Below are 25899 nucleotides of genomic sequence, written 5' to 3' on the forward strand. Positions count from 1 at the left end.
TAACTCAGACATTCATTGGGCCTGGAGGTGTGATTAAAAGAGAAACACTATGTGATTTACAGTCATGATGGAAAGGGAAAGATTTAAAACTCCATTACATTATTCCTATAAATACCTTTAATAAGGGGATCCTCGCTATACGTCCAAGATATATTCCAAAAAACTTGGACTTACAGCGAAACAACTTAAAGTGGGGATTTTTTTTCTCACAGCTGACTTCCATTTAAGCAAATTGGCGGGAGTGTTTTGCATGACTTATAGAGGGGAATGGGAGGACTTATAACGCATCAGTTCTTACAAACGTCAACGACTTTAATGTGAAATGGATGTATACCGGTGCAACTTATAGCAGAGACCCCTGTATAGGAAAAGTACAGTGAATATTGGCAATATTTTTTCAGGCAGTGGTGGAAATTGGCTGATATCCAAATCTTGAGGGTGACAAAGGCAAAGAAAATCCATCTTCTACTAGGTTTCTGAAGCCACATGGGCCCTAATTTGACAGACTCCTTTAAGTAGCGGTGCCAACCAAACTCATTGCAGAGTGGCAAGGGAAAGTTTCATATCACAGGAAGATATGAAACAAGGCTGGGAAAAAAGGGCAGGAGAAATGGGGTTTCAGGCACCAAAAAGAAGAAAAACACATTATCAGGGATAATGTATGTACACATTTACCCAAGCTTCGTTCTCCCTCATTAGCAGACTCATCTGTGTACACCCAAAAGAACTGGCTTGTTTCTGGCAGAATTTCAAACAGCTTGGGGCATAGTTTGAGCACCATTTCCTTTGCCTCCCTGTTTGGGAGTCTCCTGAGATATGTTCAGAGTAGAAAGTATGACATGCTATTGTTGTAGAAGTGGCAGATCTGTGGAGCAGCAGCAGATTTCTTGTTGCCCTCCCTTACATTCTGGTATTCCAGATAAAGGGTTTTTTCTTTCATACAGTACTTTTCCTCACCCTTTAATGTCTGAATTTCAGCATCCCATATGCAATATGCAAGATCTTTGGCTGTTCCATAGTTGTCCTTGCACAGTCTCTTGCTCCCATAGAAGGAGGCTATTTATGACTTTTTGCCTGCTCAAAGCAGACACGTGTATTAGCTCTCTGTGTGCATGGAGCCAGCATGGTCAGATATGCACACCCAAGTTAAAGTAGTAAATTGCCCACTAAGGTGGGCAATCAGGAAAAGGCATTTCAAAAACATACAAGGGATTTTAAAAGTTGATGGCGGGGCAAACTTCTAGTTTCTTTGGCCGCTGAGCAATGGAGATCAAAATTGTGACTGTCACAGTGATGGGGCATTGTGAGAGAGTTGCTGGTTAGGGATGTAAAAGAGTAGTTGAATAGTCAACTACCTGATAAGCCTAGGCTCACTGGGTAGTTGAGTTGACTACTCACATTTTTCCTCCCCCTTGCTGCCTCTGTATCAGAGGCAGCAAGGATGGGGGAGGGAGCAGGAGCCATATTAAAAGCAGATTCCCCCCCCCCCCCCCAGCACCATCTCTGTGGTACAGGGGGGGAGCAAGGAGGCGAGGCAGAGGCACAGTAGCCCTTCCTTTTAAATTTCAAAGGCAGAGACTCAGAGGTCTGGACCTTCTCCCTACCCATCTCCCTCTCCCCACTGGGTCCCGGCCCTATTCCCGCTGTGGCTTTGCAATTTAAATGTAGTAGGAGCCAGGCTGCCTGCACGCCCAGCTCCTACTACATTTAAACTACAGAGCCGCAGCAGCCCCTTATCAACTAATCGTGTCCTCGATACAAATTGCATTGAGTAACATGATTAGTCGTTTACTCAATACTTAACATCCTTAGTACTGGTGGATGGTTAGGATTAACACAAGTAATTCAGCGTTTACCAGGCTCACTGATGGGGGAGTGAAAGACCAACTACCTTAGGGCCTAGCAATTCAAAAGGACCTGGGGTCCTGACCGCTGCAGCAGCCAGATCCCCAGGCAGCTTTGATGGGCTGATGAGGAGAGCCTATTCTCCCAGCCCCACCCCTTCTGCCTGAGGCACCTTTCCCCTTGCCCACGGTCTGGTAATTCTGTCACTCCTCCTACCCCTGTGTCTGCACTTGTCTTGCATTGACCTAAGTAGGTTGACCAAGATTTTGTGTAGCTCAGGGAGGAATTACCATTTTGCTGTAACTAAGTGCTTTAATCAGTGAGACAAATTTTGGTGTACACTCATGTGCAGTTAGGTTGATGCAGGTGAGCTTAGGTTGACTTACTTTCTAGCATAGACCAGCCTTGAGATTGGAAGAAGAATACTAAGAGGGAGATTTGGGTCTATTGAAAGGAATGAGTAGGAGTAAAGACCGTTAAAATTAGCTCACAGAGTTGTGCAGAGCCTGGAAGCTAAGAAACTTGACATGGAAATCATTAGGGAGCTGATGAAAGGTTTTCAAGCTAATTTGCCTTTAAACTATTATCTGGTTTATGTTCAGTAGAATAAAGCCAGTTTTTCTTTTGGGAAAGAAGAGGAGGAAGTCATGCAAGTGTCACCCATAGTGATTATCAAATAACTGAGAACATTTCACAGGAGGTATCTCAGTACCTCTTGTAAAATCTTCTTTCCGAGAGAATTCGTTGCCAGAAAAGCTGCCCTCCTTCCTGCTGTCATCAGTAAGGCAAGGTAGCCCCATTTGCTGCTTTGGAATGCTGGATGGAAGTATTTTGTTCTAATGGTGTTCTGCTATCCCTTCGCTGATAAACCCTTGATTCTGAAGTGCAAAGCTGCATAACTACATAAACATTGGAAGGAATCACTACTGCCCCTTGATTAACCATATTATTTTCTGCAGAGCTTCCTGGTCACATAAGTGAGGCAAACATTAGAGAGCAGCTGGGTAGGATTTTAAGCTGAGGCAATGTTTGAGTGTAAGGTAATATGAAGTCTGCAGTTACCAAGTTAGAAAACTGGAGTGTCTGAGGGCCAGGGTTTTTTTTTATAATTTCGCAGAGGTAGTGAGTGGGAGGTGATTCTTGCAAGGTGGTATGGGACAGCTGTTAACATAGTAATTGAGTACAACTCTTTCTTGTGTATTATTGTTGAGCATTTGTTTTAAATGGTTGTTTTGTTCAAATTAGTACTGGTCACTTTCCCCACCATGTTCAATACTGTCTTCCTATTTGTAGTAATTCTGTGCATATTTCTCCAGGGCCTTAGAGAGCATTACAAACATATAAACTTCTTAGCCTCAGTAGGTCATCATGTGTTGCCCTTGTTTGATTGATGAGGAAACCGTTGCACCATAACTGACTTTTCCAAGATGACACAATAAATCCAAGCAATGGTCAGTGTAGAATGCAAGGGTGTGTCTAAACTACATGGCTCCATCGATGGAGCCATGTAGATTAGGCTGATCAGCAAAGGGAAATGAAGCCGCAATTTAAATAATCGTGGCTTCATTTAAATTTAAATGGCTCAGCGCACTAGTCTGGACTCTCCCGTGCCGATCTGAAAGCCCTTTATCGACCTCCCCGTTATGCCTTGTAGAATGAGGTTTACTGGGGAGGTTGATTAAAGGGCTTTCGTGTCGGCAGGGGAGCATCCAGACTGCCCTGATCTGCCAACAAACAACTGATCGGCAGAGCGGGGCAGCTATTTAAATTTAAATGAAGCCGCGATTATTTAAATCACGGTTTCATTTCCCTTTGCCGAACAAACAAATCTACATGGCTCCGTCGACGGAGCCATGTAGTTTAGACATACTCCAAGAGTGTTGATGTTGTTCCCTGCTATGACCACTAGATATTTTCTACTGTTGTTACCCTCACATTCCCTGTATTCTGTATCTATGTGCTAAGTATTACGTGACTGCATTCACATGTGTGAGACTGCATGTGTTTTGGCCTTTAATAGAGGGAGAATAGTCAGAACAGGCACACCTCTATAGATACAGAGGTTTTCAGTGGTCAAGCCTCCTTGTAGCAGTAAGCTACTCAAACTCATTATAGTAAAAGACAGCTGTCATAACTTGATTTGTATTGACTTCATGAAGTATTAGCACTAAGGTACTAAAATAGAGTCTTGATTCAAGAGCTATTAATTAGTGGACCTCAAGACCTTGGGGCTGGCATTTTGGGGGGTGAAGAGTTTGTTGGGGGCTATGAGGTTAGAGTTTGTGTTTTTTCTGCTCTGTCAACCATTGCTATCTTAATCAATCTGACACTGTTTATCTGACAGAGCACTCAGTGCTGCTTCGCCAGGGAAAATTGCACAAAACAAGCCCAGTGCATCAGCAGTTTCATTGTATAGTGAACTGAGCCTCCCTTCACATGCTCACATCCCCCTTTTAATCCATGACTCCATGTCCCTTTTCCAGTCCAGCCTATTTCTGTGATGTCTGTTGCTGGTCTCTCTGAGCTCCTGTTTCTGTGGTTTGAATGTGTTTTTGTGTGGCTTGGTGTGTTAAGACCTGCAGGACGTTGGGACGTGGAATTTTTGTTCGGGGTTTAGATTGTACGTTTGACTTGGTGTTAGTGGTTTGTGGAAGACGGAGGTGATGGCTGCGTTTAAGTTGGATTTCCTCCCCGAGATGATGGTGGACCATTGTTCCTCGAATGCCAGTTCTGTGTAAGTATGCTGTGTCTCCAGATTTGCTTTTTGCTTACTGTCTCAGCTTGGAATTGCCTCTTTGACAGTTTCTTTGCTACTTAATGTATTACTCCCTTTGGAGGAAAAGGTGATGGGGTAGGAGAGTCTCAGAGCTGCATTCTAAAAGAAATCCTGGAAGATGTTTTAGTTGGTTTTTCTCTTGCTCTGAATGCATCTCCAATTAATTAACATCTACTCAGTGGAGCTGATCCTTACAGAATCCAGTGCAAGTCACTGTAATGATGCTCCGATACCAGTTGCTGAAGTACAGTGTTAGGAGATTAGGTTTCATTCCTTCTGAATCACTTCAGACTGCTTCCTTTTGGACAGGAATTAAATGATCTTTGAACTGTTTCTGAGGTCATATGATGACCGTGTGGATTTAGCTCCCAGGAGACATGATGCCCTCATGGTGCTTCTCATGGGAGTGGCACCAGAGCTGGGACCATATGGCAGAGGATAATATATACTTATCAGTTACTCCCCCTCAGAATTCAATCATTGTGTAGTTCACCCCTTAGTAAAAGGTGTTAGTTTTTTTGGGATGCTTTGAAAAGTGTCAGTCCCCTTGCAGTGGGAGTTCCGACAGATTGAAAGGCATTATTGTCACCCTTTCCCCTTTTCCTAGTAAAGAGCTGTATGCTTCCCACCTTGTGCAAACCATTCTTAGAATGTGGAAGCATTTTCTGGCAACAGTTGTCGTCTTATACATCTAAACCAGCACATGGCAAGTGGTAAGACTACACATAATAAATATCCAGTCCACAGTTAATGGAATTTGACAGGTAATTTTGTTTTTAATAATTCCTATGCTTGAAGACTTCATAATAAATACTGCGGAAAAACATGACCATGAATGAGCACCGTTCCCAGATAAGTCCAAGACGATTAAACATTTATATTCCTTAATCTATAGTAAATAGGGCAATAAAAAAAAACCTGAAATAAGAAGACTGGCCAAGAAGGCCACTTATGGCCCTCTACTGTGTGTGGGAGGTAGGAGGAAATCCTATCATAGTGACTGCACCCACCCATCCACATACCCTTCTAGATTATACATAGGATTATCAGCAATCCTAATATTCACTCTGTAGCAGGATATCATTTCAGGCAGTTTCCCAGAGAAATTGTCTCTCTATGATTTAAGGTCTTTGATACCAATAGTAAGACTCATATTGCACAAGCTAAACAATAAGGAGCCAGTGCAGATTATCATGTGGGATCATGATTTGCTGGGGTGCTGTTTGACAACACTGATCTCACATCTAATTATAAATATGTCCTAAGGAAGAGATTATTGAAACACCTGTGGAGGACCCCTCTCCACCATAAATGATTCCCCCTCCGTAACTTGGGACTCCAGTATTATTATGTTAGTTTTCTGAAAATGCTGGTAGTTCAAGATCTATGATAAATTAATCCTGATCACCCTCTGGGACCAAATAGTATTCAAGACCAATGTGTTCATTTTCAGCCACATCTTGACCCTGTTTTACCCCCAGCTTTCTGGATCTGTGGAACCTTACTGTAATGTGAAGAGTCTTTATTCTGGTCACTTTTTCTTATCTTAAGAGGGACCTGTAGATTGCAAATCTGAATAAACATCCTTTTGCTCCACAATCTTTTTTATAGTTCGTTGTTAGGTTTGCTGCTAATACCAGGTTTTGGCTTTTTCCCACTCCAGCCTTTTCCTTGTGTCTAGTTCTGCAGTGGTGGGCAATGACATTTCAGTCATTTACACAAAAAACTTAGATGTCCCACATCCAGGTTGCTGACTATAGAGTAGGAACTAGAAGGGGATAGACATTCTCTAAGAGCTCTATAGTGAGAGTGATGGCTAAATGTAAATGTTCTTAGTTTGGTTGGAGTGTATAGGAATCCTTTAAAAATATTGCTTTGTAGAATTCTTTTCCCTTCATAAGCAGGCAGTTTGGAGCTACAATGTTAGTTGGTACCTAGGGAGAAGGATTAATCTGGACGGGGTGGCGGTGGTGATATAACAGAAATTCTTTCCTGTCCTATGCAGCTCAAAGAAAATGAATGGCACGTTGGATCACCCAGATGAACCTGACCTAGATGCCATCAAGATGTTTGTGGGGCAGGTTCCACGGAACTGGTGTGAGAAAGATCTGAGAGAACTCTTTGAACAGTATGGTGCTGTCTATGAAATTAACGTCCTGAGGGACAGAAGCCAAAACCCTCCTCAGAGCAAAGGTGAGCAATTCTATCCTGAGCTGATACTTGAGTTCCCTGCTATAGTTTCTTGCACTCAGTCATGCTTCCTCCCAAAGTAAATGGGTTTCCAAGGTATGTAGCCTATTTGTTGGGTTTAGATTTTTCTTCTAAATGACTGTAATGCTGGAAGTGTCATTTTTTTGGTCATCTGTGCCAGCTGAAGAGTGCATAGAACTCTTTTAAGAGATTGCTAACACCAATGTCCTTGTCAAATTTCGTATCAAGTACAGGTCTACCTCCCTGGTTCGGCACCCAGTGAGGGAATTTGGTGGAGCAGGGAGGTCCCTCCCTTCATGGGCTGCTTCCTGCCTCCCTCCCCCCCCCCAACTAGGACTCCAGCCCGGTCCCGCTACTGCCCAGCCACTGGAGCCAGAACTCCCTACTGCGCTCCTGTCTGACACCGGGCTCCCAGCTGACGTTGCCAGACCAGAGTGTCCTGGCTAAGGGAAGTACAACCTGTATTTAGGTTCCCCTGCTGTTCAGTTGGATACAATGTTTCTCTTCCTGTTCTAATTGCTGTGTAGATTTTCTGTGTACTGTCAAACTGCAGTGTTTCACCCCAGATCTAGCTCCATTTCAGAGGGGTTGAGTCATCCCTGTAATTACAAGTTTTAAAGCACTTTGAGAAGAAAAGTTCAGATGCAGCTCAGAGATATGCTATACGTATGCTAGGATGGCCAAACTTACTCTCCCTTTAAGCTACATCTGACAATCTTCAGAAGTTCAAGAGCTGGAGCACTCCTGCTGGAACTAAGGCTTTGGGTGTCTGCCCTTTGGGATGTGCCAGATGAGGCTTAGGGCTTCATCTTCATTTCTGTTGAAGCCCCAAGATCTCCCTCTCCCCACTGGGTAGTAGCCCCTTTTCCCCCTCCCCCCTGCTAGACAGAAGCTTTACCTCACCACCCTACTGCAAGGCAGAAGTTCAGAGCCTCCCCCTCCAGTCTGGTAGGTGGAGAAAGGGATAGGGGACTCCACAAGTCACACTTTAGGTGTACAAGAGCTGTGTGGGGCTCATGAGCCACAGTTTTGGCCATCCCTGCTATATACCGGCTAAGCAGTCTACTGTAAGAATTTGTCACTTGACTTGTGGGAGAGGAGATGTGCTGTGAGATGTTTATATGCAACTAATATATGCATTTTATGTAATATTTCTGGTATGGTTCTTGAAAGGGTAAATTTTGCTGAATATCAATAAAACTTCCTTTTAGAGAGAGATACGGTTGTGGAAATGTCACCTATTGGAAGTGGCAAAAGCCTCATTTTGCTGTTGATTTTTAAAGTTAAACTGAACAAATAAGGAACAATTCTGTCTTGGTGCCAGGGGAATGGAAAATAAACTTAGTAGTAGGGATCCTTCACTTTTCATTCCTGATTTGCATATCCATTCCCTAGAGTAACTGTTTGAGACTAGCAAGACAGACTCTTTAACACCTCTCTGTATTACACATGCTCTCACAAGAGTATAGGCAGTTTCTTTCTAATTGGCATAGAAAGGGTATAGAGTTATAGATTGGAAATAGAAGTGTTCAGGTACTAAATCATGAATGCCACACATGAATGCCCAATGCTGCTGGGGAGATAAGGGAAAGAGAGGAAAGAAACTGGAATATAGAAGAACACATTTCACATAGACCCACAATTCTGAGGAAGGAGGAGTGAACAGACTAGAAAAACTTGTAGGTTTGGGGGGAGAGAATATAGACTAAGGACTTTTTATGAAGCTGAGCTCTATTGCCTGTGCTTCATAACTATTCGATTTGTAACTGTATCCACTTGGCCTGTGGGGCATCATTCATTATTGGTTACATTTTGGAGTTGGAACTTTTTATGTAAATAACTAGTCATTTGGGAACTCTTGAGTATAATTGCTTTGCACACTAAGCCTGTCTGGTGAAAACAGATTCCATATCAAGAGTCTGTGCTCAAGGCTGGAGCTGACTAAGTAAGCAAAGTTAATGTTTATATTTGTTCTGAGTGCTATGTGGCCCTGGTGTGGCCACTGATTGGGCTACGTATCTTTGAGACTGGTGGTGATTAGGGATATGAATGGTTAGCTGATTAACCAGCAAGCATCACCTATAGTGGGTGAGGCTTACCAGTTGCGGTGAACTGGAATAGCTCCCTGGCCCACCACAGGCAGGGGCTAATCTGGCTGGATGACCAGACCATCTAGCTGCAGGTTACATGCAGGCTTCCTGGGAGTGTGACTGGAAGCCTCTCCAGTAAAAAGCATGTTTAAGTTTTATTAAACTTAAATAGCCCTCAGCGCAGGTAACTCTGTAATCACTAGGATTTTCAGCAGTTATATGGTTACATTTTAAATGCCTTTTTACATCCCTAGTGGTGATAATATTAAACCGTTATTTGGACTGGCAGAAAAATGCCATGTTTACTGAATAATGAGAATTACTCTAGAAGAGTATTATTAGGCTGACGCAGCTGGGATGATTGAAGGGGTCTTGTGAACCTTTGAGTGTGATAGAGGGCCTGTTGGGCATAGTCATTGAAGATACCACATATTATATTTTACTTAGAAGTCCTATTCTAAACAGATTCAGTATTAAGCTATTGCCATGAGTTTCTATCCATGGGTCTCTTGTCTATCAAAGATTTTGAGTCTGAGGGGTAGAAGTGATGCACTGTGTATCCCAGTATGCCACACAGGAATTGAATATCCTTAATCTGCTTGTTTTGGGTTTGCATTACAGGGTGCTGTTTTGTTACATTTTATACCCGTAAAGCTGCACTGGAAGCACAGAATGCTCTACACAACATGAAGATCCTCCCAGGGGTAAGAGGTGTAATGTTCTTTCAAGCATCTTTTCTGCTTGTCTTTCTGTCCTGCCATTTACTCATGTTCTGAGCTCTTTGGCTCCACGGATACACAAACACTGCCTTGCTCTTCTATATGGTTATTTTAGAACAAGGGCGGGGAACCTTTTTTGAATCAGGAGCTGCTGATTATCAGCATAAACAATGAGAAGTCCTGTGGCACCTTATAAACTAACAGGTTTATTGGAGCATAAGCTTTCATGGGCAAAGACCCACTTCATCATATGCATGTCTCTATAAGGTGCCACAGGACTTCTCGTTGTTTATGCAGATTCAGACTAATATGGCTACCCCTCTGATACTTGTCACCATGCAAGAAAAATCATTTGGTTCAGTATGCAGGGAAGCAGACTTAGTGTGTGGGATCTGGGCAAGAGGGACGATGTAATAGCAGGCTGGGGTGGGAGGCAGGATGCAGGAGAGAGATGGGAGTGCAGGGCCTGGGCCGTGGGGAATGCTTACCTGCACAGCTCCCCATGGACACATATGGCTCAGTGTCCCTCACTGATTCCAGGCATCATCACCCCCATTATTTCTACTGGTCACGATTCTGGCCAATCGGAGCAGCAAGGGACTTACAAGGCATGGGTCTCCCTCCCTTCCCCCAGCAGGGAGCCAGCAATGGTGCCAGCCACGCAAAGTGACTGCAGAGCAGTAGTGTCATTGTTGTTGGCTTCCCGGTGCTGGGAGGAGGGAACCCCAAGCCTCACAGGCCGGATCCAGGCAAGCTGTGAGCGGGGCCATGGGTTCCTCACCCATTTCTGAAGTCATGTTTGAAAGGAGGGGCTTTGAGCTGCAAGTCATGGCAGCAGATCTGTAAGGAATTTTCAGAGGGTTTTGTGGGGAAAAGTATGTAATGGAACTGTGTGCACTACATGTGGGCAATACCCTGAAGTACCCAAAGAGAATGGTGGCATATCAAATGAAAGATATAGGGAACATCCCTAGGATCCTTCCCCACACAGAAATTTTCTAGAATTATGTCTGACCCTTCTCTAATAGCTGTGTTGGCTCCTCACCATGTCCTTAGTGGTTCCTGTGGGGTAGTGTGATTCTGTGATGTACAGAGTGAATGCATCGAATTTGAGATGATCATCTTTGTGTTTCAGATGCATCATCCTATCCAGATGAAACCAGCCGATAGTGAAAGGATCAACAGTAAGTTGTACTAAAGTCTGGATTTAGGGTGTCATTAATGTTGATAGGAAAGTTCCGAGGTCTCATCCTTCTCAATATGGTCTCTGGGCAGCATCTGTGTGTGTGAAGTTTGTAGAATTGGGGAGGAATTTATACCCACAAAGGGATCAATAAATAAGGGTGAAGTTTCTAAACTTCTTGCAATCGTGCTCTCTCATCGTACAAGTTATACTAATTGGAAAGGTATTCAGTGCGTCATTTTCTGCACTTATCTGGTATTTAACCCGAAACACCATTATCCATGTACTTGGTTGGTTGATTGGTTTGAGACAAAGACCACCATATCTAATGTTGGATTCACAGTCTCCTCTAATAAAGTTTGTCTGGTTTACAGCAGAGAAGAAACTAAAGTCTAAATAGCTTTTTAAGGTGGAGGTTATCACTTGCTGTGGGGGCTTTTTGGTACAGTGGCTAGTCCAGTATGATCCCAGACCAACTGAGGTCTCTAGCAGCTATCATAGTACAAATATAAACTCTTGCTGGTAGAGATTTGCTTATTTATGCACAGATACTCCATCAGCATATTATTACAAGATCAATAAATGCAGAAAATTCCAGAGTTAAGGTTGCATGTAACACCTTACTTTTGTCTTTAGTCCCTTTTACAAGTACATTTTAATAATCTTAATTACATTATCGTAGACTTTTTCAAGTAGTACAATAAAATAACATACAATTTGTTCAACAGCCTTGGGTAAGAGTATGTAGCATAATATCTTGTAATATTTTTTCATTCTTTAATGTTTACAATTATTTTCTTTATGGACCAGTATATTGATTATTTGATCGATTGATTGATTGTTATAACAACTGTGTGCTTAGTGCTGTATAAGATTTGGAAAGACAATCCTTGCTCCAGAGCCTACAATTTAAAAAAACACAAGACACATTAGATACTCTGGAGAAGGGAGTAACTTGAAGTTGGGGTTATTTCTATGTATAAATATAATTAATTCATTACTTTTAGACATCATGTAAGGAGTGATTCTAGAGGCAGTTTGAATGAGGAGGGATTGGTGACTGATTCAGTCGAAATTGGCAGGTCATTGCATAAATAAGGAGCAACCTGGAAAAGGCATGGGAAAAGAATTTAAAAAATGAAATTTCAGGTCTTGGCAGTATTGTGGGGTAGGAGTAGTGGAAAATTTTGCGTGAGTCTGGGTATGAGATGTAGGCCAGATTGGAGTTGTTCTGGGCCTTAATATTTGTTTGGACACTGTCTGGAACCTTTCTCAAGGACTGTAGAAAGGCCATAGAAAGGAGTTCCATTCCTGTATCCCTTAGGAATTACTCTCCTGAATAAGAACAGAGCTCTCGTCCTTGAACATTTCTAGGCATGCTGTAGCCTTCCCTACACTTTCATTGGCCAGATAACTTAGCCAGGGATACATGCACAGTTCTGCCTTCCTTGCTGAGCATTTTGGGAGCTCTGTAACAAACCCTGCATACTGTGCATGGAGAACATGCATTTTTAAAGCGGTTGTATCCAAAGACCTCTGTGTTCTGATTTTTCATAGCAGCAATTCTTGTCTAAGAATTGTAATCCAGAATCTGAGCCTTGGGCTTTTTTTAATGTTTCTGGTCTTTGTGGTTTGAAGAAAGCCTTGTATATGCAATCAATTACAATGATTTCTGCTTGTTTGCGGACAGCCCACAACAGTAGCCCTGAGAAGCATGAACTGCTCCGTTCATCTAAATCAGTGTTTCCCAATTGGTGCTCCGTGGAACCCTGGGGTTCCATGGAGCAAAACGAGGGGTTCCATGAGGAGCCGGTGCTCCCCCGCCCCCTCTGAAAAAGAGCGAGAGAGCCGGCTAGCCAGCAGAGGCATGGGCGGTGAGTTGTGTGGGCTCGTGATGCCCACGCTCCAGCAATATTTGGAGCTGGAGCGGGTCCCGACCTTCCCGCGCGCATCCTCCCACCCGGCGTCTCTCCCCTGTCCCCGGACCCGTCACTGCCATGCGCAACCTTCCCTGAGCTCCCCCTCGCTGGCTGCTGCTGCCCTGCGCAGCACACTCAAACCAGTGGGTGGAGAGGCACCCGGAAGTGACGTAACGTCATGGCCCGGGATTTTAAACTTGCTGGGCGCTGTGAGGTTCGGAGTCCGGGGACAGAGCACAGACTCTGGCCCCACAAAGTGGAAGGCAGAAGGTGAGGGGAGAGGGAGGGAAGGGAAGGGAAGGGTGAGTGAGGGGTGGGCATCAGGGAAAAATGGAGCAAAGGGGGCAGGGGAAGTGAGGGAAGGGGGAGGAACCAGGAGGGTGCAGGGGTAAGAGAAGGTGCAGGCGCCAGGGGATTCTGGGGGTGAAGCAGAAGGGCAGACACCTGCAGTGGAGGGACCACCATCAGAGGAGAGACGTAGGGCAGGTTTGTAGAGGGAGGTGTTAGAAGAGGGGATGAGGAGGGGTAGCTCACATGATCAGAGTGGGGCTACTGGAGGAGTGGGCACAGGGAGGAGAGAAGGGCTGGTGGAGGGGGGCAGGTTGCAGGAGGGCTGAGGACCGTGAGAAGAGCAGGAGTCAGGACAGCAGAGGAGGGTAAGGAGTGGGGGGGCAGCAGGCACCAGGGGAGCTGACATAGCAGCAGAGGGAAAAGGTAGAGGTTTAAAAATATTTATTAATAACTTGGGTGGCACATCCAAACAAGCCACATGAACTCAATACTGGTGCACAACACAAAATTCATTTTGCTCATGTGAGGAAACTCTTAGGCTATGTCTGCACTGGTTGTTAATGTTCTTGTGCAAGAACACATCCACTCGTCCATGTGCGAGCTGTGCTTTTGCACAAGAGCATCTATGGCAGTGTGGACACTCTCTTGCCCAAGAAAGTGCCGATGGCCATTTTAGCCATTGGGCTTTCTTGCTCAAGAAATTCATGTTGCCTATCTTCACTGGCCTCTTGTGCAAGAATAGTTGCTCAAAAGGGCTTATTCCTGAGTGGGAGCATCGTAGTTCTTGCGGAAGAAGCCCTGATTTCATACATGAGAATGTTAGTGTACTTGCGGAAGAACACACGGCCAGTGTAGACAGGCAGCAAATTTTTGTGCAAGAGCGGCCGCTTTGGCGCAAGATTGTGCCAGTGTAGACACAGCCAAGGGGAGGGAGGAAGGCAGGGGCAGGGAATCAGCACTGGCTCAGCATGTCTACATGGTTTGGGGGAAGGTGCAGGGAAATTGAGCTCAGCTGGGTTGCAGAGTGGGGAGGTCTGGGGAGCTGGGCTGTGGGGTGGGGTGGGGTGTGTGTGCGTGGAGCTCAGAGCTCAGTTTGAATGCAGGAGGAGGGAGGTGCCGGGAACCGGGGCTAGACTCAAGGGGAGGGAGGGACAGGGAATCGGCTCTTGGCTCAGCAGTTTTGTGGGGCTTGGAGGAGGTGCAGGGAAACGGGGCTCAGCTGTGCTGTGGGGGTGGCATGCAGGGAACCCCAGTGCAGGGCTCAGCTGGGCTGAGGTGGATGGGGGAGGGCATACAGAACAGATGGGCAGCTCAGCTGGGCTGTAAGGGGCTGCAGGGAACTGGTGCTGCACTCCCTTGGATTGTGAGGGATGGTTTTGGGGGAAGTGCAGGGAACCAGCAGGGATGGGCAGTTTAGTTCGGTTGCAGGAGATAGAGGTGCAAAGAAACCTAGTGGGGAAGAGGGGAGGGGAACCAGGAGCCCTGAAATGACCTCCCCTGGTCCAAAAATTCCTCATCTGGGACCAGTCAATTCTAGAGGGTGCCAGATGGGTAGGAGTTGGACCTCCCTCAAGTCCCCTCCTTGCACCCTCCCTCGTAGCCAGACACCCTACATCCAGCCTGCTTCTGCACCCTACCTACCACCTGGACCTTGTTCCCTTCCGCCCCCCAGCTCCCTCCCAGATCCTGCACCCCATCCCTATCCTGTTCCTTGGCAGCCCTGCCATCCACCCTAGCACAGCCCTGGCCCCAGCACCTTGCCTCACATCCCAGGACTCAGCACCGCCCTGGCCCTGGCCCTGGCCCTGGCCCTGGCCCTGGCCCTGGCCCTGGCCCTGGCCCTGGCCCTGGCCCTGGCCCTGGCCCTGGCCCTGGCCCTGGCCCTGGCCCTGGCCCTAGCACCCTGCCATCCACGCTAGCACCCAGCAGCACCCTGTTCCTTGTCCCAGCACCCTGCCAGTCACCCTAGTGCCCAGCAGGACCATGTCACTGACCCCAGCACCTTGCCCCAGCACCCTGCCACCTGAGCCAGCATCCTTCCACCCAGCAGCACCCTCTACCCAGCCCCAGCACCCACTAGCACTCTGTCCCCTACCCCAACCAGCACATTTGGGACCACATTAGTGAGGCTTGGGGGGTTTTGGAGGAGTTTTTTTTTGTATCTCACTTGTGTGGCCCCCAACTGACTTTTCTGTGGGTCAGTGACCTTTGACTCAAAACAGGTTCCTCACCCCTCTCATATATAAAGACAATGCTAAAACCTTTTGTGTTTGACATATTTTATTTAAAAATGAAGTCAGGCCAACAAGCCCCCAGTTGGGACCAAACCCCCATTTCACTGCAGCATCATAACACTCATGCACCACCTGACCCCAAATCTGAGCCTATCATAGGGTATGTCTACACTACCCCGCTAGTTCGAACTAGCGGGGTAATGTAGGCATACCGCACTTGCAAATGAAGCCCGGGATTTGAATTTCCCGGGCTTCATTTGCATAAGCCAGGCGCCGCCATTTTTAAATCCCGGCTGGTTCGAACCCCGTGCCGCGCGGCTACACGCGGCACGAACTAGATAGTTCGGACTAGGCTTCCTAGTTTGAACTACCGTTACTCCTCGTGGAATGATGAGGCCTCATCTAATCTGTGTCTACCATGGATTAGAAACAGTCAAAAAGACAAGAAATATCAGGGATGGGAGATGGTGAATGGGCAGTTTTCAAAGTGGCAAAAGGGTTACCTAGAGGTTCCATACTAGGTTTGATAATGTTTCCTGTGGTCTGGAAAGCACATAATCAATGAGCTAGTAAAATTTACATATGACATAAAAGAATGTGCAGTGTAATGGCTGGCACATAGTTTAGTAGCACTTAGTACACAGTGACAATGAAGAAAGCAAACAAAATGTGAGGATGCAAAAAGAGTGGGAAAGAAAATTATACTAAAATATAATTAATGCTGTTCAGAATATTTCTAATGCAATTGTTTTAATTAAAATGGCCTTTTCTTGGAAATGAAATTTTTAAAGTACATTTTTTTCAAAATTTTCTGTTTTTAAATGAAAATTTCCAAGCTATGAAAACAAAAAAGAATTTTTGAACTAAAATACTCATGAAAAATTATAAATACCGTGAAAATTGAAAAGAAACAAACTTGAATTAAAATTGTTTTGAACTTTAAGAAATATTTTGCAAAAAAAATTGAACTCTTCTGATTAGCTCTAATTACAGTACAGGCAGTCCCCGAGTTACGCGGATCCGACTTATGTCGGATCCGCAGTTACGAACGGGGATTTCTTGCCCCGGAGGACTGGAGCGGCGGAACACCTGGTCCCGCCGCCCGCCTCCTCCGCGGCGAGAAAAGCTGCTCCCCGTCTCCCTGGTCTGCTGGGGGAGCCAGCAGACCAGGGAGACGGGGAGCAAAGCGGCGGAGGACCCGTGGCCGGACCCGCGGCGCTTCCAGCTGATCTGGAAGCGGCCGCGGGTCCGGCCCCGGGTCCTCTGCTGCTTTGCTCAGCGTCTCCTTGGTCTGCTGGGGGGTGACGCAGCTAGTGCCCCCCCCCCAGCAGACCAGGGAGACGTGGAGCAAAGCCGGGGGCCTGTGGTAGAGCAGGTGGGGCGCTGCCGGTTGGTCCCGCAGCACCGCTCCTTGGCACTACTGGACCAACCCGGCAGCACCCCAGCTGCTCTGCCCCAGGCGTCCTGATTCAGCCGCTGCTGATCAGTTTCAGCAGTGGCTGAATCAGGATGCCTGGGGCAGAGCAGCTGGGGTGCTGCTGGGTTGGTCCAGTAGCGCCGAGGAGCGGCCGCGCTACTGGACCAACCCAGCAGCACCCGAGCTGCTCTGCCCCAGGCTTCCCCAAGTCAGCCGCTGCTGAAACTGACCAGCGGCTGACTACAGGAAGCCCGAGGCAGAGTTGCTCTGCCCTGGGCTTCCTGGAATCAGCTGCTGATCAGTTTCAGCAGCAGCTGACTTGGGGACGCCTGGGGTTCTTAAGTTGAATCTGTATGTAAGTGGAACTGGTGTCCAGATTCAGCCGCTGTTGAAACTGATCAGTTTCAGCAGCGGCTGAATCTGGATGCCAGTTCCGACTTGCATACAGATTCAACTTAAGAACAAACCTACAGTCGTCCCTATCTTGTACGTAACCCAGAGACTGCCTGTATTAGTATATAAATTAATGATATATGCTCAGAGGGGATAGTATGTTGAATTCTTATCACCTGTCTTCGAAGGGTTTATAACAGAAATAGAGCTTTAGAAATGAACCAGAAGATGTATTACAAGTATGGAGAGACTGCTGCACAAAGAAAGATATTGAAAAGGAGATAGATTAAGAGATGAGGCAAATTAGAGGAAACATGAGAGAGATGCATAAAATAACAAATAGTAACAAGAAGGTACCGTTGTGATCATCTTGACTGACCTCCTGTATAACATAGGCCATAGAACTTCCATAAAATAAGTCCCAGAGTGTATCTTGTGTAAAATATCTAGTTTTGAACTAAAAATTGTCCATGATGGAGAATTCACTAGGCTCCCGGGGAAATTGTTCCAGTGGGCAATTACTCTGAACTGTTAGGAAAAAAATTATACCTTATTTCCAGTCTGAAAGTTTCTAGCTTCAACTGCCATTCGTTGGATTGTGTTATACCTTTCTCTGATAGATTGAAGAGCCCTTTATTAAATATTTTTTCTCTATGTAGATAGTTATAGACTATCAATTCACCCCTTAACCTTCTGTTTGTTAGATTCATAGAGCTCAGTCAATTTAGTTTATCAGTGGAAGACATGTTTTCTAATCCTTTAATCATTCTCATGCCTCTTCTATGAACTTCATCCAATTTATAAACATCCTTCTTGAATTGTGGGCACCAGAACTAGACATAGTGTTCCAGCAGCCTTTACACCATTGTCAAATAGAGGTAAATAACCTCGCTGCTCTTACTCAAGAAATCCCCTGTTTATGCATCTTAGGATTTCATTAACTATTTTGGCCACACTGTGACATGCGGGACTCATATTTATCTGTTCAACATAGCTCCCAAGCCTTTTCAGAGCCAGTGTGTCCCAAGTCTTTTCAGAGCCAATGTGTCCCAGAATAGAGTCCCCTATCCTATAAAGATGGCCTACATTTTTTTGTCTAAATGTATACTTTTAGCTGTATTAAAATACATATTATTTGCTTGCACCCAGTTTACCAAGTGATCTGGATCAGTCTGAATCAGTGACCTGTTCTTTTCATTGTATATTACTCCACCAATTTTTGAGTCATCTGCAGATTTTATCTGTGACAGTTCTGTGTTTCTTATAGGTTATTGATAAAAATGTTAAATAGCTCAGAGCCAAGAATTGATCCCTGCAGGACTCACTAGAACATAAAGTTTTTTAATAAAAAATATGGAGTACCAAATCAAACACTTTACAGAAGTTTAAGTATATTACGAAAACACTATTACCTTTATCATCTAAACTTTAATCTCATCAAAAGGTTGTCCATAATTCATATTGATTTGCATTAATTATATTACCCTCCTTTAATTCTTTATTAATTTTGTCTGCATCATCTTGCATGGGATCGATGCCACACTAACAGGCCTATAATTACCTTGGTCAACCCATTTTTCTTTTTTTTTAAAACAGGACTTTAGCTTTCCTCTGTTCTTCAGAAAGTTCCTAAGTACTCTTAGACTTATTGAAATTCAACATTAACAGTCCAGTAAACTCAGCAGGCAGGTCTCTCAAAACTCTTCAGTGCACATTTTCTGGACTTGCTGATTTAAAAAGTCTAACTTTAGTAGCTTCTGTTTAACGTTCTCCAGAGATACTGGTGGAATGAAAATAGTGTTATCCCATTTGAAGAGAGTGTCATCTATTCTTTCCCAGATACACAACAGAAATATTTATGGAACACTTTTTTGTCTTTTCTGATTTTTTATTGAGAATTCTACCATTTGCATTTAGTAATAGACCAATACAATAGTCAGGATTCTGTGTGTTCCTAATATATTTTAAAAACTCATTATTTTTAACTGTGCTCATAATAAATTTCTCCTTGACCCTTTTCCTCTTATCAATATTTTACAATTTCTAACTTCTGATTTATATTCATTATTACAGGTTGAACCTCTCTAGTCCGGCATGCTGGGGACCTGATTGGTGCCAGACCAGAGAATTTACCAGACCATGAAAGGTCATTATTGTCTAACAGCATTACCAACACTTCCACTGCTTACTGGGCTCTTAGAATATATATAGGGGTAAATTAGAGCTAAATAGTAGTACAGAACACTGAGCTGGGACTGGTGGATATCAACAAACTTTACTGGACAGCGAGAAACTTGGCCACACCCTTGATAAAGTGAACATCCTGCTAACTAAAATCATGCAAGACCATGGACGTTGCCGGACCAGAGAGTGCTGGATTAGAGAGGTTCAACCTGTATCAACTTCCCCTTTCTTCTATTTGTTTTATATATGTATATATATTATAGATGCCTTCACTTCCTCTCAAAATCACATTTTTTTTTAATAGTATGGCCTTCTTCTTGATCATGCAGGTTTTTTTCCTATACATTATATGTGCATTTCAAAAAGTGAAACCCCACATGGAGCCTGAGGGCAACAGGGAGTCCCCCGCTGGCCCTTGGCTCCATGCAGCACTTCCTCTTCCTGCTGGGGCTCTTGTACATTTCAAAGAAGGAATGCAGGCTCGTCCTTATCGACTAATCCAATAGTGGATGGAAATCCCATTAACTAGTCAATTAGTTAATTAATTGATATTTAACATCTCTAATCTGGAGTAAACACTTATTACTGCATCTTGTGCTTTATCTATTTTGTGCCTTGCCTGCAACTGAGCAATCCAATGGTAGTTAGTAACCCCAGTTGAAAGTATTAGAGAGGCTTGCTTATAATTGACCCCAGTTAGAAGGAGGGAATTAGGAAATAGAATAAACAGGATTGAGAAGAACTTGAAACAATCAGGAGCAATGATGGAGTGCTGCTAGAAACAGCCAGGGCCAGCTGGAGAGCTTGGGCTGAGTTTCTGAGAGGCAGTCTGGTAAGCCTTACAGGAGCAGCCTGAACATTTAAAGAGACTATAGGCCCAGAATAGGACACTTGGATAACTCCATGACTCTAAAGAGGAGAGAGTGGGGGGAAATCTAGGAAACTATCAGGAGACAATGAAAGGCAGAAGAGAGGAGCTGTGCCTGGACAGAGAACAGGAAGAGAGACTGTTGCAAGCTGTAAAATAACCAAACCTTGGAGAGGTGAATCTGACACACCAGCAGGAGGCTAGGGAAAAAAGACTGGTTTTTAAGTTCTCATTTTAGCAATTAGTCCTTGATATGGGGGGTTCTAATATGTGATTCATCATGTATTGAGGAGTTCGAAGGAGATGGGAAACTGAGGACAGTTGCTGCAGAATCATCCAAGACAAGTAGTGAGCTGGCAGAATAAGTGTCTCTATGTCCCCTTCAGCCAAATTCTCTTTGTGGAGAGAGTTCATTTCTTCCCTTTCTTCCATCCACTGAATTCAAAAGGCTTGGAAGGGAGGAAGAAACATTCAGCACATTATTTATTAATGTAATAAACACATAAAACTCTTGTAGGCTCCTTTCAGGTTCTCTAGAAATGTCCTACGTGCATTCTCTTAAATGAATAAAATCTCATTACTTTGAATTGGTGGGAGTTTGACAGGACAAATCAATAGAGGTTTCTATTGTAAGGAATAGTTGTTGTTTTTTTCAATCTAATTGCTGATCCCTTTAACTTCTTTTTCTCAGTGATGATCACCAGGATTTTGTTATCCTGTCTCTTGCTGCAGGAGCACTGCTCCTTCAGCCTCTGATTTCAACCCCTAGCTGCGTAATATGCACAAGGCCTATTTGAAACAATAACATTGGCGTTCCCTGCTTGATGTGATGCCAGAGTTTCTTATCCTTTGATTCCTCAGCAGTGGAAGATAGAAAGTTGTTTATTGGAATGATCTCGAAGAAGTGCAATGAAAATGACATCCGGGTGATGTTCTCCTCCTTTGGGCAGATTGAGGAATGCAGGATATTACGGGGCCCAGATGGCCTGAGCCGAGGTAAGCACAAAGCATCTCTGACATTTCAGGATTTTCTTCTGGACTCTTTCCCCTGCAGCTCAAGATCAGATTTCAGCTATGTCTGTGATTGGTAAGGTATGTTTTCCTTTGCTTGTCTTCAGTTGTTGAGATGAATCTAGTGGGTAAGTTTGATTCTTTCTGTTCTCTCCCAAGGTTGTGCATTTGTTACTTTCACAACAAGAGCCATGGCACAAACAGCAATCAAAGCAATGCACCAAGCACAGATCATGGAGGTAAGATACATTTTGGTGAGTTTGAGCTTGATAGTTGCGGGGAGGGGTAATCTTTGGAGTTAGTTTTTTCTGACTGTGGGTCTTGGACACAAAGATCTAATAAATATTGTAGCAAATAGCTAAAGGCAGTACAAACTAGAGTGAAAAGCAGCTGAGATTTAAAATGTTTGAGGTAAGAAGGGCACACATTTATATGTGGGGGAAAGAGCACTCTATTCCCATAGGTTTGTGCCATAGCTATGCAGTTGATGAGGGTTGTAACTATGTGAACCGCTGTTTGCAGGGTTGCTCTTCTCCTATCGTGGTGAAATTTGCGGATACGCTGAAGGACAAAGAGCAGAAACGAATGGCTCAGCAACTCCAGAAGCAGATGCAACAAATAAGTGCTGCCTCTGTATGGGGAAGCCTGGCTGGTCTGAACACACTTGGCCCGCAATACTTAGCAGTGAGTTTCCTTGTGGGTTTCTGTTAGACTGCTTATCTAACATGCTTATATAGGCCTTCTCACTGTACTGTTTGAGAATGTCACAGTCTTCAATGTATTTATATCCATTACATTCCTGTGAGGGAAGTAATATTATTCCCCATTTTACAGATGGGGAGCTGAGGCATAGAGATACTGTAACTTGCTCAAAGTCGCCTGCTGGGAAGATTTTCTCCTTAGGTTAGCTTCTCTTGAGTACTTTACATGTGTGTAATTTCAAGCCCCTTTTCAGTTCTGTCTGCCATCAAAATTGTATTCATCTCCCATTCTTTCTTCTCCAGCATTTATTACATTACTCTTATTATTTATTTCCAGTGACACCCACGATTGTGTTAGGTACTGTACAAACAGAAAAGAATGCCCAAAAAGCTCACTATGTAGAACACAAACAGGCAGGCAAAGACTAGATGCAGTGAATAGGGGTATAGCATACATAGACTTTTATAACAAAAAATGACAAATACTAAATAATTCTTCAAGCTTATTGTCACCAATTGTCTATGTTGTTTAGCTTTGCTGGGTTCAAAGGGAAGCAGTGTCTCACATATCACTGTGCTCTGGCTCTTGTGTGGGACTTCAGGGTGATTAGAGGGACTCTCCTCATGCTGTTACAGTGTGGGGTAGAGAAAGCCGAAAAGTTCACCTCGTTTGGGCTGTGGTGTTATTGCAAGAGAGGGAAAATTTCTCTTTATGCTGTTGCTTTAGATTTGTTGAAGTGAAATTTCTTTGTGACAGCACTGGAGAAAAGGGCAGGAATTCCTCCTCAATGGCACTCTGGCTGTGGCTCAGTCAGTGAATGATGGGGTTTTGCATCATGATGGTGCTCTTGCTGTAACTGAAAAGCTGGAGGGCATTCCCCACACCCTGGCACTTAGGCTTCAGAATCATGTCTATATGTGGTTTGGCAACTGCACTGTGCTAGCACTTTAGCTGTAGCGTGGGGCACAAAGGGGGATGCTCTTAGTGGTGGCACTCGGGCTGTGGTGCTTAAGGAGGATTCGCTGTACAAACACCCCTGACTCAGTGCCCAGATGGTGATGTGGATTCCTTTTGTGCCAATACTCTGCCCATAGTGTATGGAGAAAGTTTTCCTTGTGATGATCTTTGTCTGTGGTGTGTGAGCATTGGGGATTCCCATTGTGGCAGTGCTCTAGCTTTAGTGAATGTGAGGAGAAGTTCTTATGCTGGTGCTTTGGCTGTGGCATGGTGCATGGGCAATGGGAATTCTTCTTATGGCAGCGCTCTGGCTGTGGTGTGGTGCAGTTTCTCCCAGAAGCAGAGCCAGCCCTCACTCTCACTCTTATTTTGTTTTTTGGTGTAATGTCTAGCTTTATTTGCAGCTCCTTCAGCAGACAGCAGCTGCCTCGTCTGGGAACCTGAACACATTGAGCAGTCTCCAGCCAATGGGAGGTGAGTGTTTCACCTGAAGGCAGGTTCACTACCAAAACAGGGGATTTGATAGGCAGTAATTATTTAGTAGTGAGGAAAGCCAAATGGCTGTTGACATGTCTACCTCCTTTGTAAGGAGAGTCCTTTAGGTACTCACCACTGCACAGAAGAGAGAGGGATTTTGAGGTACCCAGTCCTATGATTACAAATCTGCCTGTGAGGATACTCTTCTTTGAGTTTACCAATGGTTCCCTGGAAGTTGAAATAGAGATGTCAACATGTAGAGGACTACACAATTAACTGAAAAGCTCGGGCTTATCCATTAATCCTGTCAACTACATGCATCCACCCCCCTTGCTGCCTTTGTATTAAAGGCAACAAGGGGGGAGGCAGGAGCTGATGCCTATGGGGAGCTGGCTTTTAAGCCAGCTCCACATGAGCACCAGATCCACCTGCCACCGCACATCCCCCGCTGCTGCCTCTGCTAGAGAGGCAGCCGTGCAGAGTGCAAGGGGGGCAGGAAGGAGCCACTACACTTGAGGTGCCAGCTTTCAAGTTGGCTCTCCAGGTCTGCCTACCCGCTCCCCCGCTGCTTCTGGGGTGGAGGTGGGGGAGGCAGGAGCCGGAGCACTGGCTTCACCTGTCCCCCCCCCCCCCCCCCCCCCGTCCTCCAAAGCTTCTGCCTCTATCACAGGGGTAGGCAATAATTTTTAAAGTGAGGGCCACGTCACAAATTTCTGAAGTGGCCCCAGGCTTCCCTGGAAGGGGCAGGCACAAGGGATGGGGCCAGGGTCAGGACGCTTCCCGTGCTCTGCCACACATAGACCCTGATTGGTCTGCAGGTGGGGAAGTGTGTGAAGTCTTTTCCTCCCTCTCCTCTAGGCGGTTTCCTCTAGGTGCTGTGCACCCCTGGAGGGGGAGGACACTTTGTGCACTCCCCCAGCCAATCAGGGCCTGTGGGTGGGGGAATGCGTGAAGTCTCTCACCCCCGCCCTGCAAGGTGCATGCAGTGCCTAGAGTGAACCACCAGCTGTTCTGAACCATGTGCCCCTGGCAAGAGGGGAAGACTTTGCGCCTGCACCACCCCCACCTCCTCTATCCCTAGGTCTCATTGGCCTATGGGCAGGAGAATGGCAGGGCGGCTGTGGGCTGAATCAACCAGCTTGGCGGGCCGAATCCAGCCCTCGGAGGCTCTCTTGCTCACTCCTGCTCTATCAGCAGCTGGGGGCAGGGGGAGCAGGGGAGACTGCCACAGAGTAGTCTGTCTGCGGCGAACCTTGGTCCACGGCAGACAAAGGCTGCTCCACGGCAGCAGCCCTTGTCTGCAGGGTATCCGAGTTCTTCGCATACAGGGGCTGCTACCACGCAACACTGCTGTCTTTGTATCAGAGTTAACAGTGCAGTCGGCGGGAGCTGATCTGCACAGGGAGCTGGCTTCTTCTGATAGAGAGGCAGCAGCATGGAATAGCAGGGGGCTGCCCGGAATTGGAGCCAGAGTGCACTGGCTGCCATCCCTGTCCCCAGGGACTGTTGAAGAGTCGTGTGACTGCTAAAATTTTATGTGGTTACATGACTATTCAGTTACATGCCATCTAACAATCCGAAGTTGTAATGTGTCTTGGCATCCACCCTCCCTATGATGGACATGTTTTTGAGTAAATGTTTGTCTTCTCTCATGAACCGAAAAATTGTTTTCTTGTAAGAAAGAAATTAAAAGACTAAAATGTAGGAAATGCAATTGTTGTAAGAAAGGTGACTTTTAAAGTGGTATTTTATTTAGGGTATGTGCTACCCATGCTTGTGAGTCACCTCTCTGATATCTCTTTGTAGAGGCAACATTGATACAGAAGAGGGAAATGTCTCATGTTTTAGTAAAATAAGACAAACTCCTCACTGGGTTAGTCAAGATCCCCATCAATTGCACATACTACAATGGGGTCATAAAGAAAAAGTCTGTGGGGTAGCAGAGTCTTAGACCATTTAGGGATTTGTAGATAATGAAAAAAAATCTTGAATTGTGACTGAAGGTGGTTTGGCAACCAGTGCTCTCGCAGAAGAAGAAAAATAATGAAAACTAACTTAGTACCACCAACCATTATGTCAGATCCTGCAGGCTATATGTCATAATAAACCACGATGGAAAGCTATTAATTAATCTGTCATGAAATTCAAGTGAGGAAAGTGAAAGTTATGATCCCAGCATTGCACAGCCATTTTATGCCTTTGACATTACCTCCATATGCTGTATAGTCATGCAAAACAATATCTGCATTAGGTGCATAGAGACCAAATGGATGATATGAATTCATTTTTGAATGTCCTCATTTGTGTGTGTATACACTTAGGTGTTAATACATTAATGAGAAGGAGTTTATGGAATATTATGTGGTCTTTCCTATGTCTCATATAAAGTTGTAGTTAAACCTAGATCCTAGGTGCCACAGGTTTACTAATTTTTAAAAGTTGTTTTTAAACCTAGAACATCAGTTCTCACCTTAGGCTCTGACTCTGAGGTACATAAGTCCAGTCTATCCATTCTAGTTTTTTTCACAGCTCTTAGTTAAAGATATAAACTTGTTAGGTGCCAGTCTGCACCATCTTGTGGAAGCAAGAAAATACCTAATCAGTTTAACTAATATTCTGTTT

At 44.9% G+C, this 25899-nt stretch overlaps 1 protein-coding gene across 11 annotated transcripts in view; it reads left to right on the plus strand.

The window, feature by feature from the left end:
- Positions 1 to 25899, plus strand: part of CELF1 (CUGBP Elav-like family member 1) — a 99713-nt gene that overhangs the window by 39364 nt on the left and 34450 nt on the right. For 5 of the 11 annotated variants that reach the window (XM_006113424.5, XM_006113427.5, XM_006113425.5 and 2 more), the window contains 7 exons: positions 6627 to 6814; positions 9544 to 9626; positions 10777 to 10825; positions 20992 to 21126; positions 21301 to 21380; positions 21664 to 21825; positions 23193 to 23274. In XM_006113424.5, coding sequence (XP_006113486.1) covers positions 6637 to 6814; positions 9544 to 9626; positions 10777 to 10825; positions 20992 to 21126; positions 21301 to 21380; positions 21664 to 21825; positions 23193 to 23274 — 769 coding nt within the window. In that variant the 5' untranslated portion in view covers positions 6627 to 6636. Of the gene's footprint in view, positions 1 to 4419; positions 4580 to 6626; positions 6815 to 9543; positions 9627 to 10776; positions 10826 to 20991; positions 21127 to 21300; positions 21381 to 21663; positions 21826 to 23192; positions 23275 to 25899 lie in introns of those variants that run through there. The other 6 variants (XM_006113419.5, XM_089778537.1, XM_075927447.2 and 3 more) reach the window with 2 other exon arrangements.

This window comes from Pelodiscus sinensis, chromosome 5 (genome assembly GCF_052426305.1).
Source record: "Pelodiscus sinensis isolate ZL-2025 chromosome 5, ASM5242630v1, whole genome shotgun sequence".
Taxonomy (NCBI): Eukaryota; Metazoa; Chordata; order Testudines; family Trionychidae; genus Pelodiscus; species Pelodiscus sinensis.